The sequence below is a fragment of the Hylobates moloch genome, unplaced genomic scaffold (genome assembly GCF_009828535.3).
Source record: "Hylobates moloch isolate HMO894 unplaced genomic scaffold, HMol_V3 SCAFFOLD_12, whole genome shotgun sequence".
Lineage (NCBI taxonomy): Eukaryota > Metazoa > Chordata > Mammalia > Primates > Hylobatidae > Hylobates > Hylobates moloch.
The window spans coordinates 54,243,429-54,268,905 of NW_026652287.1; the positions used below are offsets into that span (position 1 = coordinate 54,243,429).

Sequence of the window (25,477 nt, forward strand, 5' to 3'; positions counted from 1 at the left end):
TGAAACTCCGAAGAAACAAAGAAAGATATTAAAAAATAATAGATTAACTGGGAATCTGTGAAAAATCTGAATGTGTGTGTGTGTCTGTGTGTCTCACATTAGGATTACAAATATATAAAGCAAATATTGACAGAATAGAAGAAACACAAGGAGAGCAATATAATTATAGTAGGATATTATTATACTGCACTTTCTGTAATAAAAATGAAAATAGAGGAGGCTGGCAAGATGGCCGAATAGGAACAGCTCTGATCTGCAGCTCCTAGTGAGATTGACACAGAAGGTGGGTGGTTTCTGCATTTCCAACTGAGGTACCCAGTTCATCTCAATAGGACTGGTTGAACAGTGGGTGCAGCTCACGGAGGGTGAGCCAAAGTGGGGTGTGGTGTTGCCTCACCCAGGAAGTGCAAGGGGTCAGGGAACTCCCTCTCCTAGCCAAGGGAAGGGTTTAGGGACTGTACCATGAAGAACAGTGCTCTCCAGCCCAGATACTGTGCTTTTCCATGGTCTTCACAACCCACAGACCAGGAGATTCCCTCCGGTGCCTATGACACCAGGGCTCTGGGTTTCAAGCACAAAACTGGGAGGCCATTTGGGCAGACACCAAACTAGCTGCAGGAGGTTTTGTGTTTTGTTTTGTTTTTCCACACCCCAGTATAGCAACCAGAAGGCCAGTGAGACAGAATCATTCACTCCCCTGGAAAGAGGGCTGAAGCCAGGGAGCCAAGTGATCTGGCTCAGTGGATCCCACACCCATGGAGCTCAGCAAGCTAGGACCCACTGGCTTGAAATTCTGGCTGCAAGCACAGCAGTCTAAGCTTGACCTGGAAAGCTCGAGCTTGGTGGGGGAAGGGCGTCTGCCATTGCCGAGGCTTGAGTAGGCAGTTTTACCCTCACAGTGTAAACAAAGCCGCCCAGAAGATTGAACTGGGTGGAGCCCGCTGCAGCTCAGCAAGACCAGATGGTATCTCCAGGTTCCTCCTCTTTGGGCAGGGCATCTCTGAAAAAAAAAAAAAAAGGCAGCAGCCACAGTCAGGGGCATATAGTAAAAACACCCATCTCCCTGGGACAGAGCACCTGGGGGAAGGGATGGCTGTGAGTGTAGCTTCAGCAGACTTAAATATCCCTGCTGGACAACTCTGAAGAGAGCAGCACATCTATCAGCACAGCGTTCAAGCTCTGCTAAGGGTCATGCTGCCACCTCAAGTTGGTCCCTGACACCCATGTCTCCTGATTGAGAGACACCTCCCAGTAGAAGCTGATAGATGCTCATACAAGAGAGCTCTGGCCGGCATCTGGCAGGGGGCCTCTGGGACGAAGCTTCCAGAGGAAGGAACAGGCAGCAATCTTTGCTGTTCTGCAGCATCCGCTGGTGATACCCAGGCAAACAGGGCCTGGAATGGACCTCCAGCAAGCTCCAGCAGATCTGCAGCAGAGGGGCCTGACTGTTAAAAGGAAAACTAACAAACAGAAAGGAATAGAAGCAATATCTAAACCAAGGATGTTTACTCAGAGACACCATCCGAAGGTCATCAACATCAAAGACCAAAGGTAAATAAATCCATAAAGATGGGGAGAAGCCAGCGCAAAAAGGCTGAAAATTCCAAAAACCAGAATGCCTATTCTCCTCCAAAGGACCACAACTCATCACCAGCAAAGAAACAAAACTAAATGGAGAATGAGTTTGACAAATTGACAAATTCAAATTTGACAAATTTCAGAGGTGGGTAATAACAAACTCCTCCAAGCTAAAGGAGCAGGTTCTAACCCAATGCCAGGAAGCTAAGAACTAAGAACCTTGAAAAAAGGTTATACGGATTGCTAACGAGAATAACCAGTTTAGAGAAGAACATAAATGACCTGATGGAGATGAAAAACACAGCATGAGAACTTTGTGAAGCATGCACAAGTATCAATAGCTGAATGAATAATGCAGAAGAAAGGATATCAGAGATTGAAGATTAACTTATTGAAATAAAGCAAGAAGACAAGATTAGAGAAAAAAGAATAAGGAGAAACAAACAAAGCCTCCAAGAAGTATGGGACTATGTGAAAGGACCAAATCTTCATTTGATTGGGGTACCTGAAAGTGATGGGGAGAATGGAACCAAGTAGGAAAACACTCTTCAGGATATCATCCAGGAGTATGTTCTCAACCTAGCAAGACAGGCCAACATTCAAATTCAGAAAATACAGAGAACACCACAAAGATACTCCTCTAGAAGAGCAATCCCAAGACACAGGATTGTCAGATTCACCAAGCTTGAAATGAAGAAAAAAATGTTGAGGGCAGCCAGAGAGAAAGGTCGGGTTACCCACAAAGCGAAGCCCATCAGACTAACAGTGGATCTCTCTGCAGAAACCCTACAAGCCAGAAAAGACTAGGGGGTCAATATTCAACATTCTTAAAGAAAGGAATTTTCAACCCAGAATTTCATATCCAGCCAAACTAAGCTTCATAAGCGAAGGTGAAATAAAATCCTTTACAGACAAGCAAATGCTGAGAGATTTTGTCACCACTAGGCCTGCCTTACAAGAGCTCCTAAAGGAAGCACTAAACATAAAAACGAACAACTGGTATACCAGCCACTGCAAAAACATACCAAATTGTAAAGATCATTGACACTATGAAGAAACTGCATCAACTAACAGGCAAAATAACCAGCTAACATCATAATGAGAGGATCAAATTCACACATAACAATATTAACCTTAAATGTAAATGGGCTAAATGCCCCAATTAAGACACAGACTGGCAAATTGAATAAACAGTCAAGATCCAATGAAGTGCTGTATTCAGGAGATCCATCTCACATGCAAAGACACATATGGGCTCAAAATAAATGGATGGAGGAATATTTACCAAGCAAATGGAAAGCAAAAGAAAGCAGGGGCTGCAATTCTAGTCTCTGATAAAACAGACATTCAACCAACAAAGGTCAGAAGAGACAAGGCCATTACATAATGGTAAAGGGATCAATGCGACAAGAAGAGCTAACTATCCTAAATATATATGCACCCAATACAGGAGCACCCAGAATCATAAAGCAAGTTCTTACAGACCTACAAAGAGACTTAGATTCCCATACTATAATAGTGGGAGAGTTTAACACTCCACTGTCAATACTAGACAGATCAATGAAACAAAAAACTAACAAGGATATTCAGGACTTGAACTCAAGCAGACCTAATAGACATCTACAGGGCTCTACCCCAAATCAACAGAATACACATTCTTCTCAGCATCACACCACACTTATTCTAAAACTGACCACATAACTGGAAGTAAAACAATCCTCAGCAAAAGTAAAAAAACGGAAATAATAACAAAAAGTCTCTCAGACCACAGTGAAATCAAATCAGAACTCAGGATTAAGAAACTCACTCAAAACTGTACAATTACATGGAAACTGAACAACCTGCTCCTGAATGACTACAGGGTAAATAATTAAATGAAGGCAGAAATTAAAAAAGTTCTTTGAAACCAATGAGAACAAAGACACAACATACCAGAATCTCTGGGACACAGACAAAGCAGTGTCTACAAAATTTATAGCACTAAATGCCCACAGGAGAAAGGAGGAAAGATCTAAAATCAAGAACTTAAAATCACAATTAAAAGAACTAGAGAAGGACAAACAAATTCAAACCCTAGCAGAATACAAGAAATAACTAAGAACACAGCAGAACTGAAGGAGATAGACACAAAAAACCCTTCAAAAAAAATCAATGAATCCAGGAGCTGTTTTTTTTAAAAAAGATCAACAAAATAGACTGCTAGCCAGTCTAAAAAAGAAGAAAGGAGAGAAGAATCAAATAGACACAATGAAAAATAATAAAGGGGACATCACCACTGATTCCACAGAAATACAAACTACCATCAGAGAATACTATAAACATCTCTATGCAAATAAACTAGAAAATCTAGAAGAAATGAATAAATCCCAGGACACATACACCCTCCCAAGTCTAAATCAGGAAGAAGTCAAATCCCTGCATAGACCAGTAAGAAGTTCTGAAATTGAGGCAGTACTTATGGGCCTACCAACCAAAAATGTCCAGAATCTGATGGATTCACAGCCTTTGTACCAGAGGTACAAAGAAGAGCTGATTCTATTCTTTCTGAAACTATTCCGAACAATAGAAAAAGACGGACTCCTCCCTAACTCATTTTATGAGGCCAGCATCAACCTGATACCAAAGCCAGGCAGAGACACAACAAAAAAAGAAAACTTCAGGCCAATATCCCTGATGAACATCAATGCAAAACTCCTCAATAAAATACTGGCAAACCGAATCCAGCAGCACATCAAAAAGGTTATCCACCAAGATCAAGTCACCTTCATCCCTGGGATGCAAGGTTTGTTCAACATGCACAAATCAATAAATGTAATCCATCACATAAACAGAACCAATGACAAAAACCACATGATTATCTCAATAGATGCAGAAAAGGCTTTTGACAAAATTCAACACCTTTCATGCTAAAAACTCTCACTAAACTAGGTAGAGATGGAATGTATCTCAAAATAATAAGAGGTATTTATGACAAACCCACAGGCAATATCATACTGAATGGGCAAAACTGGAAGCATTCCCTTGAAAACTGGCACAAGACAAGGATGCCCTCTCTCACCACTCCTATTCAACATAGTATTGGAAGCTCTAGTGAGGGCAATCATGCAAGAAAAATAAATAAACGATATTCAAATAGGAAAAGAGGAAGTCAAATTGTCTCTATTTGCAGATGACATGATTGTATATTTAGAAAACCCCATTGTCTCAGCCCAAAATCTCCCTAATCTGATAAGCAACTTCAGCAAAGTCTCAGGATACAAAATCAATGTGAAAAAATCACAAGCATTCCTATACACCAATAATAGAAAGCCAAATCATGAGTGAACTCCCATTTACAATTGCTACAAAGAGAATAAAATATCTAGGAATATAACTTACAAGGGATGTGAAGGACCTCTTCAAGGAGAACTACAAACCACAGCTCAAGAAAATAAGAGAGGACAGAAACAAATGGAAGAACATTCCATGCTCATGCATAGGAACAATCAATATTGTGAAAATGGCCATACTGCCCAAAGTAATTTACAGATTCAACACTATTCCCATCAAGCTACCATTTACTTTCTTCACAGAATTAGAAAAAACTACTTTAAGTTTTATATGGAACAAGAACAACAAAAAAATCTCACATGGGCAAGGCAATCCTAAGCAAAAAGAACAAAGCTGGAGGCATCATGCTACCTGAGTTCAAACTATACTACAGACTACAGTAACCAAAACAGTATGGCACTAGTATCAAAACAGATACATAGACCAATGGAACAGAACAGAGCCCTCAGAAATAACATCACCCATCTACAACAATCTGATCTTTGACAAAGCTGACAAAAACAAGAAATGGGGAAAGGATTCCCTATTTAATAAATGGTGTTGAAAAAACTCGCTAGCCATATGCAGAAAACTGAAACTGGACTCCTTCCTTACACCTTATACAAAAATTAACTCAAGATGCTTTAAAGATGTAAAAGATTTAAAGATGATGTAATACCCCAAACCATAAAAATCTAGAAGAAAACCTAGACAATACTATTCAGGACATAAGCATGGGCAAAGACTTCATGACTAAAACAGCAAAAGCAATGGCAACAAAAGCCAAAATTGACAAATGGGACCTAATTTAGCTAAAGAGCTTCTGCACAGCAAAAGAAACTATCATCAGAGTGAACAGGCAACCTACAGAATGGGAGAAAAATTTTGCAATCTATCCATCTGACAAAGGGCTAATATCCAGGATCTACAAAGAATTTAAATTTACAAGAAAAAAACAAACAACCCCATCAAAAATTGGGCAAAGGATATGAACAGACACTTGTCAAAAGAAGACATTTATGCAGCCAACAGACACATGAAAAAAAGCACATCATCACTGGTGATTAGAGAAATGTAAATCAAAACTAAAATGAGATATCATCTCACGCCAGTTATAATGGCGATTATTAAGAAGCCAGGAAACAACAAATGCTGAAAAGATGTGGAGAAGTAGAAAAGCTTTTACACTGCTAATTGGAGTATAAATTAGTTCAGCCATTGTGGAAGACAATGTGGTGATTCCTCAAGGATCTAGAACTAGAAATACCATTTGACCCAGTAATCCCATTACTGGGTATATAACCAAAAGTTTATAAGTCATTCAACTATAAAGACACATGCACACGTATATTTATTGCGGCACTATTCACAATAGCAAAGATTTGGAACCAAGCTAAATGCCCATCAGTAATATACTGGATAAAGAAAATGTGGTACATATACACCATGGACTACTATGCAGCCATAAAAAAAAATGAGTTCATGTCCTTTGCAGGGACATGAATGAAGCTAGAAACCATCATTTTCAGCAAACTAACACAAGAACAGAAAACAAAACACAGCATGTTCTCAAATATACAGGAATTTAACAAAACACTTGAGCACACTCTTATGCAAAGGTTGTAATAGTTAATACTGTAAAGATGTTCATTCTGCTCAATGTAATCTACACATTTAATGAAATGCTCTTCAAATTTCTCATTGCATTTTTGAAAAAATAGAAGCAGCAACCCTAAAAGTGTATAGAATCTCAAAAGACAATACCCAACAATCTTTAAAAAATAATAATAATAAAGCAATGTTGCAGGCATTAAAGTTCCTGATTTCAAAAGACATTCCAAGCTACAGAATTAAAAGTATCTGGTGTAAGTATAAGGATGAAAAATTAGACTAATAAAATAGAATGCAACACATATATATAATTTAACACGTATGGTCATATGAGGAGTCATTTACAGAGCAATAATTATTACTGTAAGCTAATAAATAACGGCAATGCAAATTTGTTACCAAATCATTCAGTAAATATAACCTGAAATACAAAAATACTGGAATATCACTCAGTTTTCAAAAAGCAGAAAATATTCTACCAATTATAAAGATAAATCTTGATAACATTATGCAAAATGAAATGAGTCAGCCATAAAAAGACAAAGATTGTATGAGATAGATAGACATAAAGCAATTACACTCTTAGAAACAGATAAAAAGAGAAAGGTCCCCTATTTGCTTAACCCCCAACAGCAAGAAAGTCTGTCAGTCATCCATGACAAAAATGTCTTAATGACAGAACCAGGCATCATGGTTAACATCTGTAATGACAGCAAGATGGTACAGTAAAGTTGGAGAATTGCTTCAGGTCAAAATTTTAAGACCAACCTGGGTTATGTAGTGAGACCCCATCTCAAAAATAAGTGCCTTTAAGAGAGCTTTGAGATCCAGGGAGGCAATTGTGAAACTTCGCTAAAGCCCAAGACTGAGGAGCACCCTTTTCAGAAGGCAAGCTTTCACTCAGGTGGCAAACTACAGGACCCCTGCTCTTGACTACAGACCAGAAAATGTCCCACCCAACTTGGTCCCACTGAGAATTTTGAACGTACTCTGTAACCATCCCAACTCCTCCCAGCCACAGTCTGTGAGAGGTCTTGGTCTTCCAGAGGCTTGGAGATTGATACCCATTTAGAGCCATGATGGCATGCCTGCAGACCTTGGTCCTTAGTGTCATCCCAATAGCAGTTCCTTGACTCAGTTCCAGCTTCCTAAGCCACAGTTCATGGCCAGTTCTGCCTATGTAGAAACCCACAGTGACCTCAGAAATCTTCTCTGGTACTCAATGAAAGCCATACTAATCCACATCCTAATATAAAACCCACCATATGAAGACCTGACTGCAGAAACCTGCCCTAGCGTCTACCCTACTGAGCAAAGTCCTGAAGGATATTTATTCTGTCCAAAAATAAAATGGGAATTACAACTGCCCAAGCCCCTTATAATAAGCCAACCCTAGTGCAGATCCAGCAGGCTTGTGACCAAGCTACAACCCCACTCTACTACAAACCCAGAGGGCATTCTATCACCCTGGAGGCCCAACAAAAGAAGATTTTTACCCTCTGAAACCAGTTTATAAAAACCTTAAGAGGTGTTTGCTCCTCCAAATTCAGACACCAATGCAAAAGTATATTGTGCCATTGTCAATGCTTCTATTTTAACATAGCACTTGAAGTATGTGGAAGAAAAATTAGTCAAAAAAATTTTAAAGTCACTGAAATTGAAGGCAAATAAGTAAAACGTTGCTGTTTGTAGATCATGCAATGTTCTCTATAAAAAACCATAAACAGTACATTAAAATCTTTTCAAACTAATAAATACTCAGTAAATTAGCAAAATATAAAATTAACATACAAGTATAAGTTATGATTCCATACACTTAAACTATCTGAAAAAATAGAGGAAGAAAACAATCTTATTTACAATAGTACTAAAATAGTAAATATCTGAGAACAAATTTAATTGACGAGCTGAAAAACTTTTCAAGGATTTATCAATGAAAAATAATGAGAGAACACAAATAAATTTAAACATATTTTATATCTATACATTCAAATAAACGTTAAAATACCATATTATCCAAAGTGATCTCCAGATTTAATAAACTCTGTCAATATTTCAGTGTTTTTTTCACAGTAATGAAAAATACAATCATAAAATTTACATGAAACTACAAGAAACTGTGGATAGCCAAAGCAATCTTGAGGAAAAAGAAAAAAGCAGGACATCATACTTTATAATTTCAAACTATATTTCAAGACTATAGTAATAAAAACAGAATGAAATGTGCAGAAAAATGAACAAAAAAAACCCCAATGATACAGAAACAACTACTCTCACACACTTCAGAGATGATGGAAAAAGAGAACTTAAAATACAGTTTAACACAGATTAACTTAAAATTATGCAGATATCTGTGTGTCCACAAAAAACAAAAAACAAAAAGTCAGATTGTGCACTTTCTTGTATGCCATGAACAGTACTTTGGCTGTCAACTGTAAACTTGAAGGAAAATTAATGAAGTGAAAGAAGAATTCTTAGAAATCTTAAAAGCATAAGACCAAAGATGCCCCTGTGTGAGAGAAAATTAAAAAATAAAAATAAAAATTAGGCTTTCCAGAAACTACTTCTTTTGGAACACAACTTCCCAAATCACTTTAAGGACTGGCTTCCTCCTTGACTTTGGACCTCTCATTCATGTTGTCTGTATTCACTCTCACCTACCTGGGGGTTCTTCCACCATCTCATGTCTCTTCATATTCCAGGGCTCTTTTCCTTGCTCCAGAAAAATGATCAGGTCTGGCTTAAAGGCAGCAATATCTGTTTTATTAAAAATGAACAATATGCATCTTGCTCATATTCTCCAATTACCAACTTAGTAATGTGCTCAGTAAAGAGGATGTAATAAAGTTCTGTTGAAACAGTCTGGAGCTCAAGTTAATTCACAGACATTAAGCTTCTTCAGGAGGTTATTATGCATAACCCATGGTTTCTGCAGGCAGGTACTCTCAATGTGGAAAATTGGAACAGAGTAGGAGACAGATTGAAATGGGTTCATCAAAAAGGTCTTAAAGTAGACCCTTCTGTTTTTTCTGCTTGGGGTTTGGTTTGCACGGTCCTACTGCCACTGGTCTCCTTATTCTGTCAGACAACAGGAGTCAGTTTCTGAGTCTCAAGAATTAAAAAGATAATTTGTTCCCCAACAGCACCTATTGAAAATAATGAGCAGGAGAAAGGGGAGAATTGTCCATTTGCTAAGCAGGAAAAAGGAGAGGAGAATTGGCCTCTGCTACCCCCTCCAATAACAGAAGTAGAAACTCCTGTACAAAAAATTTTGCATGCTGCTGCTGTGGCTAGGGAATCTTTAGGACCTTGTGCTTTTCCTATTACTGTGAGGCCTGATCTGAACAATCCACAACATCTTTTATATGAGCACACTCCTGTACAGTTTAAATTACTAAAAGAATTAAAAGCTAGTGTGGTTAATAATGGAGTGCAAAGCCCATTCACTATAGGGCTGTTAGAATTGGTGTTCAGAGCCATGTGCCTCCCACCCTTTGATATAAAACATTTGGCTTGCACTTGCTTATCTGCCAGTGCATACCTGATATGGAGTTTAAATTGGCAAGAAATGTGTGCAGACCAGGCTAGGTAGAATCACGCCACTGGTCAAGGAAACATTACAGAGGAAATGATGACAGGCAGTGGCCCATTTTCAGATCTGGTACGATAATTAACATTCCCAGAGGCTGCTTACCACTGGTCTGCCTTAGCCACCAAGCATGCTTGGAGCACAATTCCTGAAGAGGGAGTTCCAGTGCAGTCTTTCTACATGTCATGCAGGGATCATGACAGCCTTATGCACAATTTATCACATGGCTACAAGAGGCAGTGTGGCATCAGATCCCTCATGCCCCTGCTGCAGAAATGCTTACCACAATTCTAACCTATGAAAACGTAAATGCAGATTCCAAGTGTGCAATGGCTCCTGTGAGATCCACAAAAAGCTTGGGGAATTATCTTATAGCTTGTCAGAATGCAGGAACTGAATTTCATTGTTCTACAATGTTAGCACAAGCAATGGCTAGTTTAGTAGCTGACAGATCTAAAAGGAGCCAAGGGTCAAACCCTAAAGTGGGAAAACGTTACAACTGTGGAAAAACTGGACATTTCAAAAAGGAATGCCACCAGATCTCAGGACAGAAAGGACCTTACAATGCGGTGCTCCCCACCCCAAGCAGAAAAAAGTGCCTGGACTCTGTCCTCGCTGTAACAAAGGGAATCATTGGGCTAATCAGTGCCACTCAAAATTTCATCATAATGACACCCCCCCGTTGGGAACAAGAAGGGGCCCTGGACCCAGGCCCCTCAAACAATGAGGGCATTCCCAGTTCAGATCACAACCCCACTTCAAGGGTTGGTCCCAGGAGAAACATTGATTCCCTCTCCCCAGGAACACCAGGAAGTGCACAATTAGATCTCCCAGTCAGGGAAAGAATTACATTAGTTATAGGAGACAAACCTACCAAAGTACCCACTGTCATTTGGGGACCTATACCAGCAGGATACTTGGGACTAATTTTAGGCAAAAGCTGCCTTAACTTGCAAGGCATCACTGTAATCCCAGGAGTAGTTGACTCTGATTATAAAGGAGAAATCCAAGTAGTTTTAATGTCACAAGATCTTTGGGTTTTTGAACCAGGGGAATATATAGTGCAATTAGTGCTTATGCCCTGCAAATTACACCCTTCTCCACAAAAGGAGAAATGAGGAAATAAAGGATTTGGGAGCACAACTACATGAGAAATCTATCACAACTCATAGACTCTAATAGACCCACCTGTGTAGTACAAATTAAAGGAAAGAAATTTTATGGGCTTATGGAAACAGAAGCCAATGTGTCAATAATATCCAGTAAGGATTAGCCCCCATCTTGGCATACTTTGGGTCGCATCCCTGAGCTATGCATTTCTGTTAATCTGTCTGAGCCTTGGGCTGCCACCCCAGCTTTGCACTTTGTGAAACTTCTAACTCAACTTACTCATCGTGTCTGTAGAGCCTTAGGCATGATAATTTTTGCTATTGTTTCCTTGGTCACACTAGTAACTTCTATTGTGATGTCCTCTGTAGCTTTGCATAGTTCTATTCAAAAGCTCAGTATGTGGAGAACTAGATGCAGATGCATACAGCCAACCAAGCATGGCTACTTCAGAATAAAATTAACACTGAGATATAAACTGAAGTGGCAATGTTGAAATCCACGGTTCTATGGTTAGGAGAACAATTACAAAGCTTATAATTGAAACAGCGATTGTGCTGTCATTTAAATTACACTCATATTTCTGTAACCAACTTAGAATATAACCAAAGTGAGTATCCATGGGACCTTGTGAAAGCCCATTTGCAGGGAGCTTTCACACCCAACATCACCTTTGATACTGGTGAATTACAAAACAAAATTCTTGATTTAAATAAGCAAACTCAAGAGTTTCAGCCTTCTTTAGAAGACTGGACTGAATTCCAGCAAAGCCTGGAGAGCCTCAATCCTTGGACCTATCTAAAGCACCACATCGACATCTCATATGTAGTTTTTGGAGTAATGCTGTTCTGTCTCTGTTTTCTGTTCATAGTCTGTAAAATCGGATGGACCAATCGGAAAATGAGAGCTGCCCATCCTGGCCTTACATTTATTCGATTAATGCCTAAACAGGAAGGGGGAAATGTTGGGAGCCAAATGCCTGAGTGTTGTGACCAACTCAGCATTCCACTGGAGGCTATATGATCAAACAGCAAACTGTTTATCATGAATGCAGAATGTAGGCAAACTTGCTTCTGCTTCTGCCACCAGAAGGTACATAGGGCAGTCACTCCCTGATGCCATGCTCCTTGAGGTTATCTACTGAAACATCTGGAGAGTACTGTTCAAAGCATACAGTCATGCAGGCCTGCATTAAGTCAAGTGGTTGATCACAACCTCCCCCTTCTCCCTATCTCCTTTACTCAATAAACACGAAGGGCTATAGAAGCTCAGGACCATTGTTCACCAGAAGCAAGGAGTCCCCGACCCCTTCTTCCAAATATACTCTTTTGTCTTTGTCTTTATTCTGGTGTTCATCCTCCTTTGTTCAGTCCAATAAGGTCTGCAGCAAAATGAAACCTGTAGCATATACTAGGAATTGCATATTAAAGTTATTCTCACCCAGGAAGACCAGGTTTCTGTAGTTCTCTAACATCACATTCCTATATAAATTCTGCTGTGCAGAGTCCAGGCATTGCCACTCCTCCAGAGAGAATTCTATGGCCACATCCCTAAATGTCAATGATCCCTGGAAAACACACACAAACACACATATTTACTAATTGGTCATGGGCAGAATTTTTAATTTGACTCAAGGTAAAATGCAGAGACTAAAGAGAGCTGGTTCTGACTTATATGAATGACTGAAATTATTCAATAAAATAGTTTTCAACACAGAAATATTCCTTAATGTATTCTCTAACTCTGAGAAAAAAAAGTGGTATAAGATCCATAACATCACCGTGTATGTAATATTTTTCTAGATAATAAAGTATAAAATTGAGGGCAAAAACACTAACATGTACAATTTTGAGTGCTATATTTACATCATACAGAATTGTGTGCCAGGCATGGTGGCTCATGCCTGTAATCCCAGCACTTTGGGAGGCTGAGGCAGGCAGATAACCTGAGGTTGGGAGTTCGAGACCAGCCTGACCAACATGGTGAAACCCCATCTCTACTAAAAACACAAAATTAGCCAGGCATGGTGATGCATGCCTGTAATCCTAGCTACTTGGGAGGCTGAGCCAGGAGAATTGCTTGAACCCAGGAGGCAGAGGTTGCAGTGAGCCGAGATTCATTGCACTCTAGCTTGAGCAACAAGAGTGAAACTCCATTTCAAAAAAAAAAAAAAAGAATTAATTGTGCGTACTTTTCAGATAGAAAAGACATAGTTTTGTGTATTATTCAGATGAAATAGATATGTTCAGTTAGAAGGCATCACTCAAATTTTAATGTGTACAATAAGCTAGAGATCCTGTTAATGCAGATTTTCTTTTTTTTCAGAAGATCTGGGATAAAGTGTGAGTTGCTGAATTTCTAATAAGCTCATCAGTATGCCAATGTTTTTGTTCCCAATAGACTATTTTTTAAAACATCCAGTAATAGAATGAGCCTGTGTTTTTCTGGTTTGTAAACAAAGATAAGAGCCTTCATTTTCCAAAAACAGACAAATGCAAACGAAACCTAAGAAAGAAGGGCAGCTGCCAGATTAAATGTTTTGGTTTATTCACATCACCTGCATAAAGATACTTAATGATGAAGAGAAAAATAATTAATTCCATAGCGAAAAAATTGTCAGAGAGCTTATCAACCAAGTGATTTATTAACATCAACTACACTAGAACAAATTTTTATAATGTCCTGATGCACCCAGAAGGACACAGCATTACCGCTGAGATATTGCCCCCGAAAGGTAAATCACAGTCTGAATTTAACCATAAGGAAACATTAGTTTTATGGAAAGTTCAAGATAGAGATATCTCCCATGTTCTGTAATTTTTAATAGTGATTTTAAATAGTCTTTCTTTAGCAGAGTAGAGAGCAGGTATCTCCTAACAATTTTTTAAGAATTTTCTGGGTAATAAATACCATACTGCTTCAATGAGTGTTTTCTTAATCCTGTACTGCATAGACATAATAAAGAACACAGATGAAACCGCAACATTACATGTTCTCTGTCTGCACTAAAAACCCCAGGTTTTCTCCAATAGGAATTTTGAGTATCTACACCTTCCCATGTTCAACAGCCACAAAAGGACATTTTTAATATTGCAGATTATAAATTCATAGTGAGATTTCTGCATGGCATATAAGAAGCCAAAATATAGAGAGGGCTCTGGTATATAGAAAAAAAAATATTTTTCAGGGACTTTGATTATTGTAAGAATTTTTTCAAGTAGTTAAGACAAACTCATTAGGGAGGAAAAACACAGGTACAGAAGTACAGGTTTGCAAGTACTAAACATATGTTTCCTGGAGGAAGCAGAGTGGACACAGATCTTGATCTCAGACATGTTTAGGTGAAAAAGAAAAGGCCGTTTTTTTCTCTTTCTCCTCCTTCCCTAGGATTCTTTCTCAGATAAAATTTTCTGGACAAATTACACCTGCATCTTGAGAATATGCCTTTAAAAGTGTCAGCACCACAGGTCTACCTGCTGTCACCACATCCACAGGCAGAAGGATCAAGACAGAAAAACTCCATCCATTTCTGTCCTTTATAGCAGAAGAGATTAAGAAACAATGAGTAGCTCCACAGAGATAAAAATATGCTTTTCTTTATTTTGTCCTCAGGAGCCATCCCCTGACACAGGCACCAGCAATTTCTGCCACAGTAATGGAAATATGGGCCATGCTCCACTGTCCCTACCAAATCCAAGCAGAACAGGTTCTTGGACCACCATTTAATGCGAAGATGGAACTTAACTCTCATGAATGTATTTTGAATTCCTCATACTTGATTCTCGCCTCAGCTTACAGTCACATGAGCCACTTAATTAAAACAACATGGATGCTTCCACCAAGAACAATAAACAGAATCCATGGACAGGGCACAAGTAAAAAAGAGTTCTGCAAAATGGCCAGGTGATACTAATTAGAAGCCTGGGCTCATAACCCCTTAACTAAGCATTTCCTCTCAAGCTCTAATGAGCTTATAAATGACTTGGTAATTTTGGCCCCACTCTATGAAATGTAATTCTGCAGGTATGGAAAGGGTCCATAAATGGGTCTTTTAAACAAGTGCCCTGTCAATAATGATGTTGCTCCCCCTGGGCTTATTATTAGCATTAGTTAGGGAAATGAGGCACAACACAGAGTCCCTTACACCCAGCACTCTTTTCACAACACAAATACTTCTGGTACAAATGAAGACAATCATTCTTCATCCTAAAGTATTATATTCTTTGCTGACTCTTTAAAGTTTATGAAGAAAACAGAAAGCAGCAATTTCTGAGTAAGTCTGCGTTTGGAAAACAACATGTGCACATGTACTAATGCAATGTTTATTAAGCAGGTACTATGTGCTCAATAGGATGTTACAGAGTGCTGTGATAGCACATCACGTGATTTAATCCTAATAACACCCTTTCAGTTGATACTAAGTGTTCAATAATTCCAAGGCTTTAAAGGTTTCAAAAACTGCATAGAATAAAAGCTAAATATAGACAGATGAAAGGGATACAGATGGAAAGAGCTTAACAAAATTTAGATAAATTTTTATTGTGTTTATATTTACTTTCTTGTGACTTGTGAATCAACTGCAAAGAATAGAAAACAGAACAGAAAACAGAAATCAACTGCAAGAACAGAAAACAAGTTGCTAAATGTCTCTTCAAGCACTGGTTTTAATAAAACATTTGAAAAGATTCTATAATACATACTTTATATTTCCCATTTATCTACTTTTAAGTTTCAGAAAATGTTGAACACCAGCTCTAAAAAGCAACAGGATTCATGACCCAAAACTCTGATCTCTTCTAATCAGTTCTTTGAGGCAAGACTCCAGGGTAGGGCCAGACATAAACAAGGCCTCCAAAAAGGGTGACTATAAACAGGGCTGGGGCAGAGTGTAGAGCTCATGTACAATTCGGTTCTCTATGCCACTGGGGGGGTATTGTCAGTTCTTTTTTTTAAAGCTTATTTAAGTAAACTTAAATCTGAGTTTGTATAATTTTAATCTTTTGTAGCTACCGCCATGTAAATTTTATGTTACATACTAATATTCAATTCAAAAAAAAATCCCTTAAGGTTTTGTAGAATAATTTTTTTAGAAGAAAAATAAGTATTCTTAGCAGAGCAAAAGAAATACAAATAATAATAACAACTCTTCTGTTTATAAGATCAGGTGTAGACATCAGAAGCCACAATATAAAAGAAAGTGGCTCAAATAAAGCCCAAGTTGTTTTTTGCACACATCTATTTATTGTACCCACCATATGATGCATAATTCAACCGTTTTTCCAGTTGCTTGTTTAGACTAAAACTTCCAGGATGGTAGGAATCATGACTGCTTCATCTATTTTTCTTTTTTTTTTTTGAGACTGAGTCTCACTTTGTTGCCCAGGCTGGAGTGCAATGGTGTGATCTTGGCTCACTGTAGCCTCTGCCTAACAGGTTCAAGAGATTCTCCTGCCTCAGCCTCCCGAGTAGCCAGGACTACAGGCATGAGCCACCACACCCGGCTAAAATGTGTTGGTTTATTCAACACATTATTCAACATGGTGAAATCCCTATTTCACCATGTTGGCCAGGCTGGTCTCGAACTCCTGACCTCAGGTGATCCACCAGTCTTGGCTCCCCAAAGTGCTGGGATTACAGGCATGAGGCACTGCACCCAGCCTGCTTCATCTATTTTTTTATGACTATATGAAATGGAAGCAATTAGTTTATCTGTTTGAGCCTCCAGACCTCCTGATTTTTTACCCAAGTACCAGGGAACTGGAAAAACTCTCATCTGGGTAACAACCAAAGATACTTCTTGTATAAGGGGTAAAACAAACACAAGAAGACTCATTTCTCTCACACTGGGACAGAAGCAGAATTAATCACTCTTGTCAGCCTGACACAATTCTGTTCTTGACATTCTCCAATGTCTCAGAGATTCATAGGTGATTGTGAGAGGGTTCCCAGTGACCCTGGGCTGACGGTCCAATGATAAGCCAGGCAGAGAAGACTCAGGATGATTCTAAATAAAAAATGGAACTACTTTGGCTGAACTCCAGGATGTGGGTTGTCCATCCTGATTTGCTAGCTGTTGGGTAAGTAGAAGGACAAGAATACTCTACTCCAGGATCACATTTTACAGGTAGGTATAGTTGTGTGGCTCTGGATACTTTGTGGCCTTAAGATGCTTGTTTACACTTACAGATTCTGCCATCAGATTCTGTTTACTCCTGGAGCCTCTCACATACCTGTGGCAGGTTAATGAAGATGTGGAAAGGTCAAAAAGCCACACTCTCAAAAGAGGAATTTAAAACGTCTATGTTGATATCTCACAATGCAGAAAATGCCTCCTGTTGGTTTTCTGTAAATTCTCAATCCAAAGTCTGGCCCTGCCTTGTAAATCCCAGCAGAGGCCAGGTCTTATTTGCAAATTCTAGGTGAAATCAACCTCACTCTGCATTTTTGGGTGTTACAGCAAGTAGAGTGAAATCAAAGGAGAGATCCCCTCATAGAGGCTGCTCTAGAATATTCTAAATAATATTTTACCTTAAAAAAGCTGACATAACATGAACATACGTAGACAGTTTATTTGGGTCAAGCTTAAGGATTTTAACTTGAGACAAAATATTCAAGTTGCTTGGAATCTACACTTTCATTAGCAGCACTTACAAGTGGATTTGTGAAGGCAAAAAAGAGGAATAGTGAGTGAGCTGATACAAAATTGGTTGTGAGAAATTCTTATTTATGTAAAGAAATAACTTTAATAATTGATTGGATATACATCATTAAGGTTAAGGCTATGGAATATAGTGTCCAGTGTGGAATTGTTAGTTTAATTTATAGCTACTTGTGGCAATAGTGAACAGTTTCAAGAGATAAATACATAGCTGAAAAAAAGGGAGAAAAACGTAATTGTGCTCATTTTAATGTCTTTCTGAGTTTGATAACTAAAAGGACTTGCATTCCTCAGGTAAAAACTTTTTTTTTCTTTTCAATTCTCAAGACCTAGATTTAGAATTTGGAGCTGCAAATTCAGGTCCTGCATGGGTAAAAGTAGCAGCAGGTGTTACCTGAACATTTGTGGGCATTTTAGCATGAGCAGGGAGGGAGAAGTGGAGATTCTCATGTCTACAGGTCTATCAATGCACATATTTTACTCTGATTGGGTTTCTGTGCCCCCATGGTCACTGAATCAGTTTCAGGTCTGAAGACACAGTCACTGAAAGAGGTACAGTGGATATCTGACCTATAAAGTTTCTAGAAATCTGTTCTAGCCTCTCTAAAAGTGACAGTAGAGGATGACAGATACCAAATAGGCAGAGACACAATTCCACCTGCATATTTAGGGGACAGCATGCACTTCACAGCACAATTGTGAATTGACTGGAAGCCTGAGTGGAAAAGGCCCATCTAGAGTAAAGCTTAGTTGGCACCTTATGTGTTTATATTATGTCTGGTAATTCTAGACAAGGTTTGGAAAATACAATCAGAAGCAAAATTTTCTTCAGCCCCAGAGGAACTAAATAATAACAGAACATAAAGAAAACTGTTTTATTACACAATTACATGTGAATTTGACATGTATTACAGTAAATTTGCTCAGGAGATTGCAAAGACAGAAAGACGGTGACCACAATTCATCTACAAGTAGAATTTACAGCACCATGTCATACATAGTTCATCTTAAATTCACCTGGTAGTTGGGAAGGCCATCCCTGTATGCTAACTGGTTATAATCAATGACAAAATAAACTAGTCACGTCTTCATGACTGGAGGTAGTTTTGCAACTTGAACCCCGGTGCCTGCTGAAGGTATGATTTGACTCTTCTACAAAAATTGTTGATTCGGGTGCTATTTGGCTATTTACATTTTAAAGCAATAGCTCTCTACTTCCTGAGCACTGGGCTAGAAAACTCCTGCTTTCCCTCTCCTGGTGGCTAGTGCACTCTCTTGACCCCTACCATCTGCCAGAGGCACAGCCCCACAGCACAGGGCTCACAGCTGAAAACTCACATCTTAGGTGAACCCCAATTTCCACAGCAGCCCTCCAGTGCCACATCAGACAGTGAAGCCTGAGCAGCAGGAGGAGAGGCTGCAGGCCCCCTGGGTAGAATTGCACCTTCACAATAATAGAAAAGGGAGGAGTGTTTCAGCCTCAGTTTTTATTTATAATCGTGACATGAAAAAAATACTGCCGGATTTTAGTATGAGTCCAGATAGAGATAGCTCTGAGAGTTCTCACTGTGACAGCCCACATCTTTCACAGACACCACGGGATACTAATAGGGCTTCTGAAACAGACACACAACGCATTAGAGAGAAAAACAGCTCTCATTCTGAGAAAGATTATATTCAGAGAAAAAAGTTAAAGTGTCTTAAGAAAAAACTGAGATCAGATGTAAGATTGATCAAGTCAGCCAGAAAATATTTCCCTAAGAATTTCTCTCCAAACACCAAAAAGTGCATAGCTACTCTCAGCAAGAGAAACATGAGCATTATTGAATAAAGGGGGCATATTCTCAGCACAATTTTCTTTTTTTTTTTTTTTTTTTTGAGATGGAGTTTCATTCTTGTTGCCCAGGCTGGAGTGCAATGGCATGATCTTGGCTCACTGCAACCTCTGCCTCCTGGGCTCAAGCAATTCTCCTGTCTCAGCCTCTCAAATAGCTGGGACTATAGGCACGTGTCACCACACCTGGCTAATTTTGTGTTTTTGGTAGAAACGAGGTTTCACCATGTTGTCCAGGCTGGTCTCAAACTCCTGACCTCAGGTGATCCACCCACCTTGGCCTCCCAAAGTGTTGAGATTACAGGCATGAGTCACAGCGCCCAGCTCTGAGCAGAATTTTAAAAGATTTATCTTCCATCTCTGCTGCTCTCTTATTTCCTAACCGTTGAATGTGAGATCTACATTGGAATATATCTGACAACTTCCACCAGCACTTTTTTATAAAAAATTGAAATCTGACTGCGTTAATATAGTAGAATATATTAGAGCTTGCAACATAGCTAAATGGAGAGCTATTACAGTTTTTGGGTAGCCATATCACCTGTCTTTATTTGTCCTGTAATAGCAGCATACTAATTTGGTAAAATATAAGACACTAAAATTATGCCTACCTATAATTATTCCTATTGGATAAATTAATAAGCATGTCAGACTAGTATCTACTATAATAATTTAATGGTAAAATTTTGGGGATAGCAGATATAAATATATAAGTATGAATAATTTTATGTATTAGTCATAATGTATGTAAGATTTTTAAAAATTATCTGAACTATAATTCAGTGGAAACACTATATTTCAAAAGCATGAATAACAACATTAAAATAACGAAGGAATTCAATCAAAGTAAATATTGTGACCTTAAATTCATATTATTGTAGAAAATACTGTTTAATTTACATGAATGCAGGCTGTCTACAAACACTACACATAACTATACTAATTGTACTGAAGTAACCCAAGTACAACAGACTCCACTGTTCAGTTTATACACTGAACTCTTCTGGCTTTTGCAGTGTAAGTATGTCAGCCCGCAAATAATCACCTTGGATAATCAGGTTTCTGCCAAAGAACTTACTCTGTGTCTACTTTAAAGACTAAAGATGAAAAAAAATATAATCTTTTGCCAAGAAAAAAGGAAAGCAATGAATCTCAGGTCCCAGATAAAGACAATTCTGAGTCAAAAGAATGACAAAAGGTTTGTTTCATTTCTAACACGATTTACATATATTTCAAAAAGCAGAAGAAATATATACATATAATCTAAACCTTTTATAAAAATCAGCAAGTTATCCTCCCTTATTTTCACATATGAGAATAAAGCCTCTTATTTCTAATCTATATTTTCTCTTACAACAGCCAGGTCTCTGGACAAGTTCTTGAACTCTGGGACATCTGAATTTTGCACACTGTGTGCCCTTGAAAGAATGTTTATGGGGGGAAAAGCAGAACAGAGAAAAGGATTATAAAAAAAATCCATGAGTTCACATGAATAAAGCAAGTTCTTAGAGACCTATGAAGAGACTCAGAATCTGACACAGTAATAATCGGAGACTACATCTCAGAGGCACTAATGGAGAGATCATTGAAGAAAATTAACAACAATATTAGGACCTGAACTCAACACCTGACCAAATAAATAGCCCTAATAAAAATCTACAGAACTTTTCATCTAAAAAACCCCATAACATACATTCTTCTCATCACCACATGGCACATACTCTAAAATTGACCACACAATCAGAAACAAAACAATTCTCAGCAAATTCAAAAATCACAAAATGATACAAGGCACACATACTGTTTACAGCTTAAGAAAAATATGGTTCAATACCAATAAAACAACTGGAAACTATACAATTAAATAAAAATTAAATGGCCTACACTTGAATAACTTTTTGGTAAATAATGAAATTAAGGCAGAAACCAAGAAGTGTTTTGAAACAAATAAGAACAAAAATACAACACACCAGAATCTCTGCAATACAGCTAAGGCAATATTAAAAGAAAAATCTATACCATTAAATCCTCAGATCAAAAAGTTAGAAAGATCTCAGTTTAACAACCTGACATCATAAATAAAAGACTGAGAGCAACAAAAGCAAATCAGCCCCTAAGCTAGCAAAAGACAAGAAATAACCAAAATCAGATCTGAACAGAAGGAGATTTAGACATGAAAAACTACAAAATATCAAGAAATCCAGGCATTAAATCTATTAAAAGGGTAAATAAACTATGAGCTAGATTAATGAAGATACAAATAAACACAATTAGAAATGACAAAAAGAGACATTACCACTGACCCCACAAAAATATACTGAAGTCTGCTATGCATATAAAAAAAAAATCTAGAAGAAATGAAAAAATTCTTGAATACATCCTCCCAAAACTCAACACACACACACACACAAAATCAAAGCACATACACAAAATTAAATAGATAGATAAGCTCAAAAAATTGAATTAGTAATAAATAGCCTACCAGCCAAATGAAGCTCAGGACCAGACATATTCACAGCTGAATTCTACCAGATGTACAAATAGAAGCTGATATTATTTCTACTAGAGCACTTTCAAAAGATTAAAAAGACGAAACCCTCCCCAACTCATTATGTAAGAACAGCATCATTCTGATACCAAAACCTAACAGAGATAAAACAGAAAAAGGCAACTTCAGGCCAATATCCTTGAAAATTGATGCAAAAATCAACAAACGGCTGGGCCCGGTGGCTCACGCCTGTAATCCCAGCACTTCGGGAGGCCAAGGTGGGCTGATTCCCTGAGGTCAAGAGGTCAAGACCAGCCTGGCCAACATAATGAAATCCCGTGTCTTCTAAAAACACGAAAAAATTAGCTTGGCATGGTAGCACACACCTGTAATCCCAGCTACTCGAGAGGCTGAGGCAGGAGAATCAATTGAACCTGGGAGTCAGAGGTTGCAGTGAACCAAGATTGCACCACTGCACTCCAGCCTGGATGACACAGCGAGACTCCAACTCAAAAAAAAAAAAAAGAAATCTTCAACAAACTACTAGCAAACCAAATCCAGCAGCATATCAAAAACCTAACCCACTATGATCAACTGTGGTTTATTTTGGGGATTCAACAAGGTTTGTTCAACATACACAAATCAATAAATGTGATTCATCACATAAACAGAATTAAAGACAGAAACCACAAGATTATCTCAATAGGTGCATAAAAAGCTTTCAATAAAATTTAACATTTTTCATGTTAAAAACCCTCAACAAACTAGGCATTGAAGATGCATACGTCAAAATAGTAAGTTATCTATGAAAAATCCACCGCCAACATACTGAATGGACAAAACCTGGAAGCATTCCTGCTTGAAAACTGGCACAAGACAAGTATGCCTTCTCTCAACACTCCTATTCAACATAAAATTGGCAGTCTTAGCCAGAGCGATCAGGCAAAAGATAAAAATAAAAGGCATCCAAACAAAAAGAGAGGAAGTCAAACTATCCCTATTTGCAAACAGCATGATTCTACATCTGGAAACCCACATACTCTCAGCAGAAAAGCTCTTTAAACTTACAAACAACTTCAGTAAAGTCTCAGGATATAAAAGAAATGTATAAAAATTAGTAGCAACCCTATATATCAAGGACATCTAGGCCAAATCCCAATCAAAACCACAATCCCATTAACAACTATCACAGAAAAGAATAACATATCTAGAAATACAGATAACCGGAAAGGTAAAAGATCTCTATGACAAGAATTACAAAACAATGCTTAAAGAAGCCAGAGATGACACAAACAAATGGAAAACCACTTTATGCTCATGAATAAAAAAGATCATTATCATAAAAATGGCTTAAATAAAAACTGCTTAAATTTACAGATGTAATGCTAATATAATCAAACCACCAAAATATTTTTTAACAGAACTAAAAAAACAAACTATTTTAAAATTCACATGGAACCAAAAAAGAGCCTGAATAGCTAAGGCAATCATGAGCAAAAACAACAAAGCTGAAGGCATTACATTACCTGACTTCAAACTACACAACAGGGCTACAGTAAAGAAAGCAACATGGTACTGTTACAAAAACAAACTCATAGACCAATGCAACAGAATAGGGAGCCCAGAAATAATGCCACACACCTAAAACCATCTGATCTTCAATAAAGGTGACAACAGGAATGTGGGAAGAATTTCCTATTTAATAAATGGTGCTAGAGTAACTAGCTAGCACTATGTAGTAGATTGAAACTGGACCCTTTTATAACACCATATAAAAAAAATCAACTCAAGGTAAATGAAAGACTTAAATGTTAATCTTAAAAATTATAAAATAAAAAACCCTAGAAGATAAGAAGTGCCATTCTAGACATAGAAACTGCCAAAGATTTCATGATGAAGATATCAAAAGCAATTGCAAAAAAAGCAAAAATTGACAAATGGGACCTAAATAAACTAATAATCTTTTTCACAGCAAAGGAAACTAGCAACACAGTAAAGAGACATCCTACAAAATAATAAAAAATATTTGCAAACTATGCTTCTGGCAATCCATAAGGAACTAAAGCAAGTTTACAAGAAAAAAAAATACTAACTTAAAAGAAGACCAAAAAAAACATGAAAAAGATGTTTGTCTTCAAAAGGACACAAACATGTGGCTAACAAGCCTACAAAAAAATGCTCATCACTAATCATTAGAGAAATGCAAAAGAAAACCACAACAAGAAATCATCTCAAACCAGTGAGAATGGCAATTATTATAATTCAACCATGGTGAAAAGCAGTGTGGTGATTCCTCACTAAACTAAAAACAAAATTACCATTTGATCCAGTAACCTCACAACAGGGTATATACCTAAAAATATATAAATTATTCTATCATAAAGATACATGCACGATCACATTCATTGCAGCACTATTCACAATAGGAAAGACATGGAATCAACCTAAATGCCTATCAATGGTAGATTGGATAAAGAAAATATGGTATGGTTGGGCATTATGGCACATGTCTGTAATCCAGCACTTTCAGGGCTGAGCCAGGTGGATTGCCTGAGCTCAGGAGTTTGAGACTGGCATGGACAACATGGCAAAATCTCACCTATTAAAAAAACACAAAAAGAAAAATTAGCTAGGCATGGTGGCACAAGCCTTTAGGCTTAGCTACTTGGGAAGCTTAGATAGAAAAGGATTGCTTGAGCCTGAGAGTTTGAGTTTCAGTGAGCCAAGATCACACCACTGCACTCCAGCCTGGGAAAAAGAGTGAGACCCTGTCTCCAAAAATAACAAAAAATTAAAAACTTAATAAAAACAAAATATGGGCCAGATGCAGTGGCTCACACCTGTAATCCCAGCACTTTGGGAGGCCAAGGCGGCAGATCACTTGAAGTCAGGAGTTCAAGACCTGCCTGGCCAACATGGCAAAACCCCGTCTATACTAAAAATACAAAAATTAGCTGAGTGTGGTGGCACACGCCTGTAATCCCAGCTACTTGGGAGGCTGTGGCAGGAGAATTGCTTGAACCCGGGAGGTGGAGGTTGCAGTGAACTGAGATCATGCCACTGCACTCCAGCCTGAGTGACACAGTGAGATTCCATCTCAAAACAAACAAACAAATATGGTACATAAACATCATGAAATACTGTGTGGCCATAAAAAAAAAAAAAATTATGTCCTTTGCAGCAACATGGATGAAGCTGGTGATCAGTATTCTTAGAAAACTGATGCAGAAACAGAAAACCAAATGCATGTTATTTATAAGTAAGAGCTAAATAAGAACACATGAACACAGAGGGGAAAAAAAG

The 25,477-nt window shown here is 38.1% G+C and overlaps 2 protein-coding genes across 4 annotated transcripts in view; one reads left to right on the top strand and one right to left on the bottom strand.

Moving 5' to 3' along the window:
- Positions 1-25,477, top strand: part of LOC116478760 (zinc finger protein 99-like) — a 277,198-nt gene that overhangs the window by 83,800 nt on the left and 167,921 nt on the right.
- Positions 1-25,477, bottom strand: part of LOC116478782 (zinc finger protein 728-like) — a 51,016-nt gene that overhangs the window by 18,245 nt on the left and 7,294 nt on the right. For 2 of the 3 annotated variants that reach the window (XM_032170286.1, XM_032170285.3), the window contains exons 2-3: positions 12,635-12,761; positions 9,160-9,255 (exon numbers count right to left, since the gene is read on the bottom strand). In XM_032170286.1, the coding sequence (XP_032026177.1) occupies positions 9,160-9,255; positions 12,635-12,761 (223 nt within the window). The remainder of the gene's footprint in view (positions 1-9,159; positions 9,256-12,634; positions 12,762-25,477) is intronic. The other variant, XM_058424616.1, reaches the window with a different exon arrangement.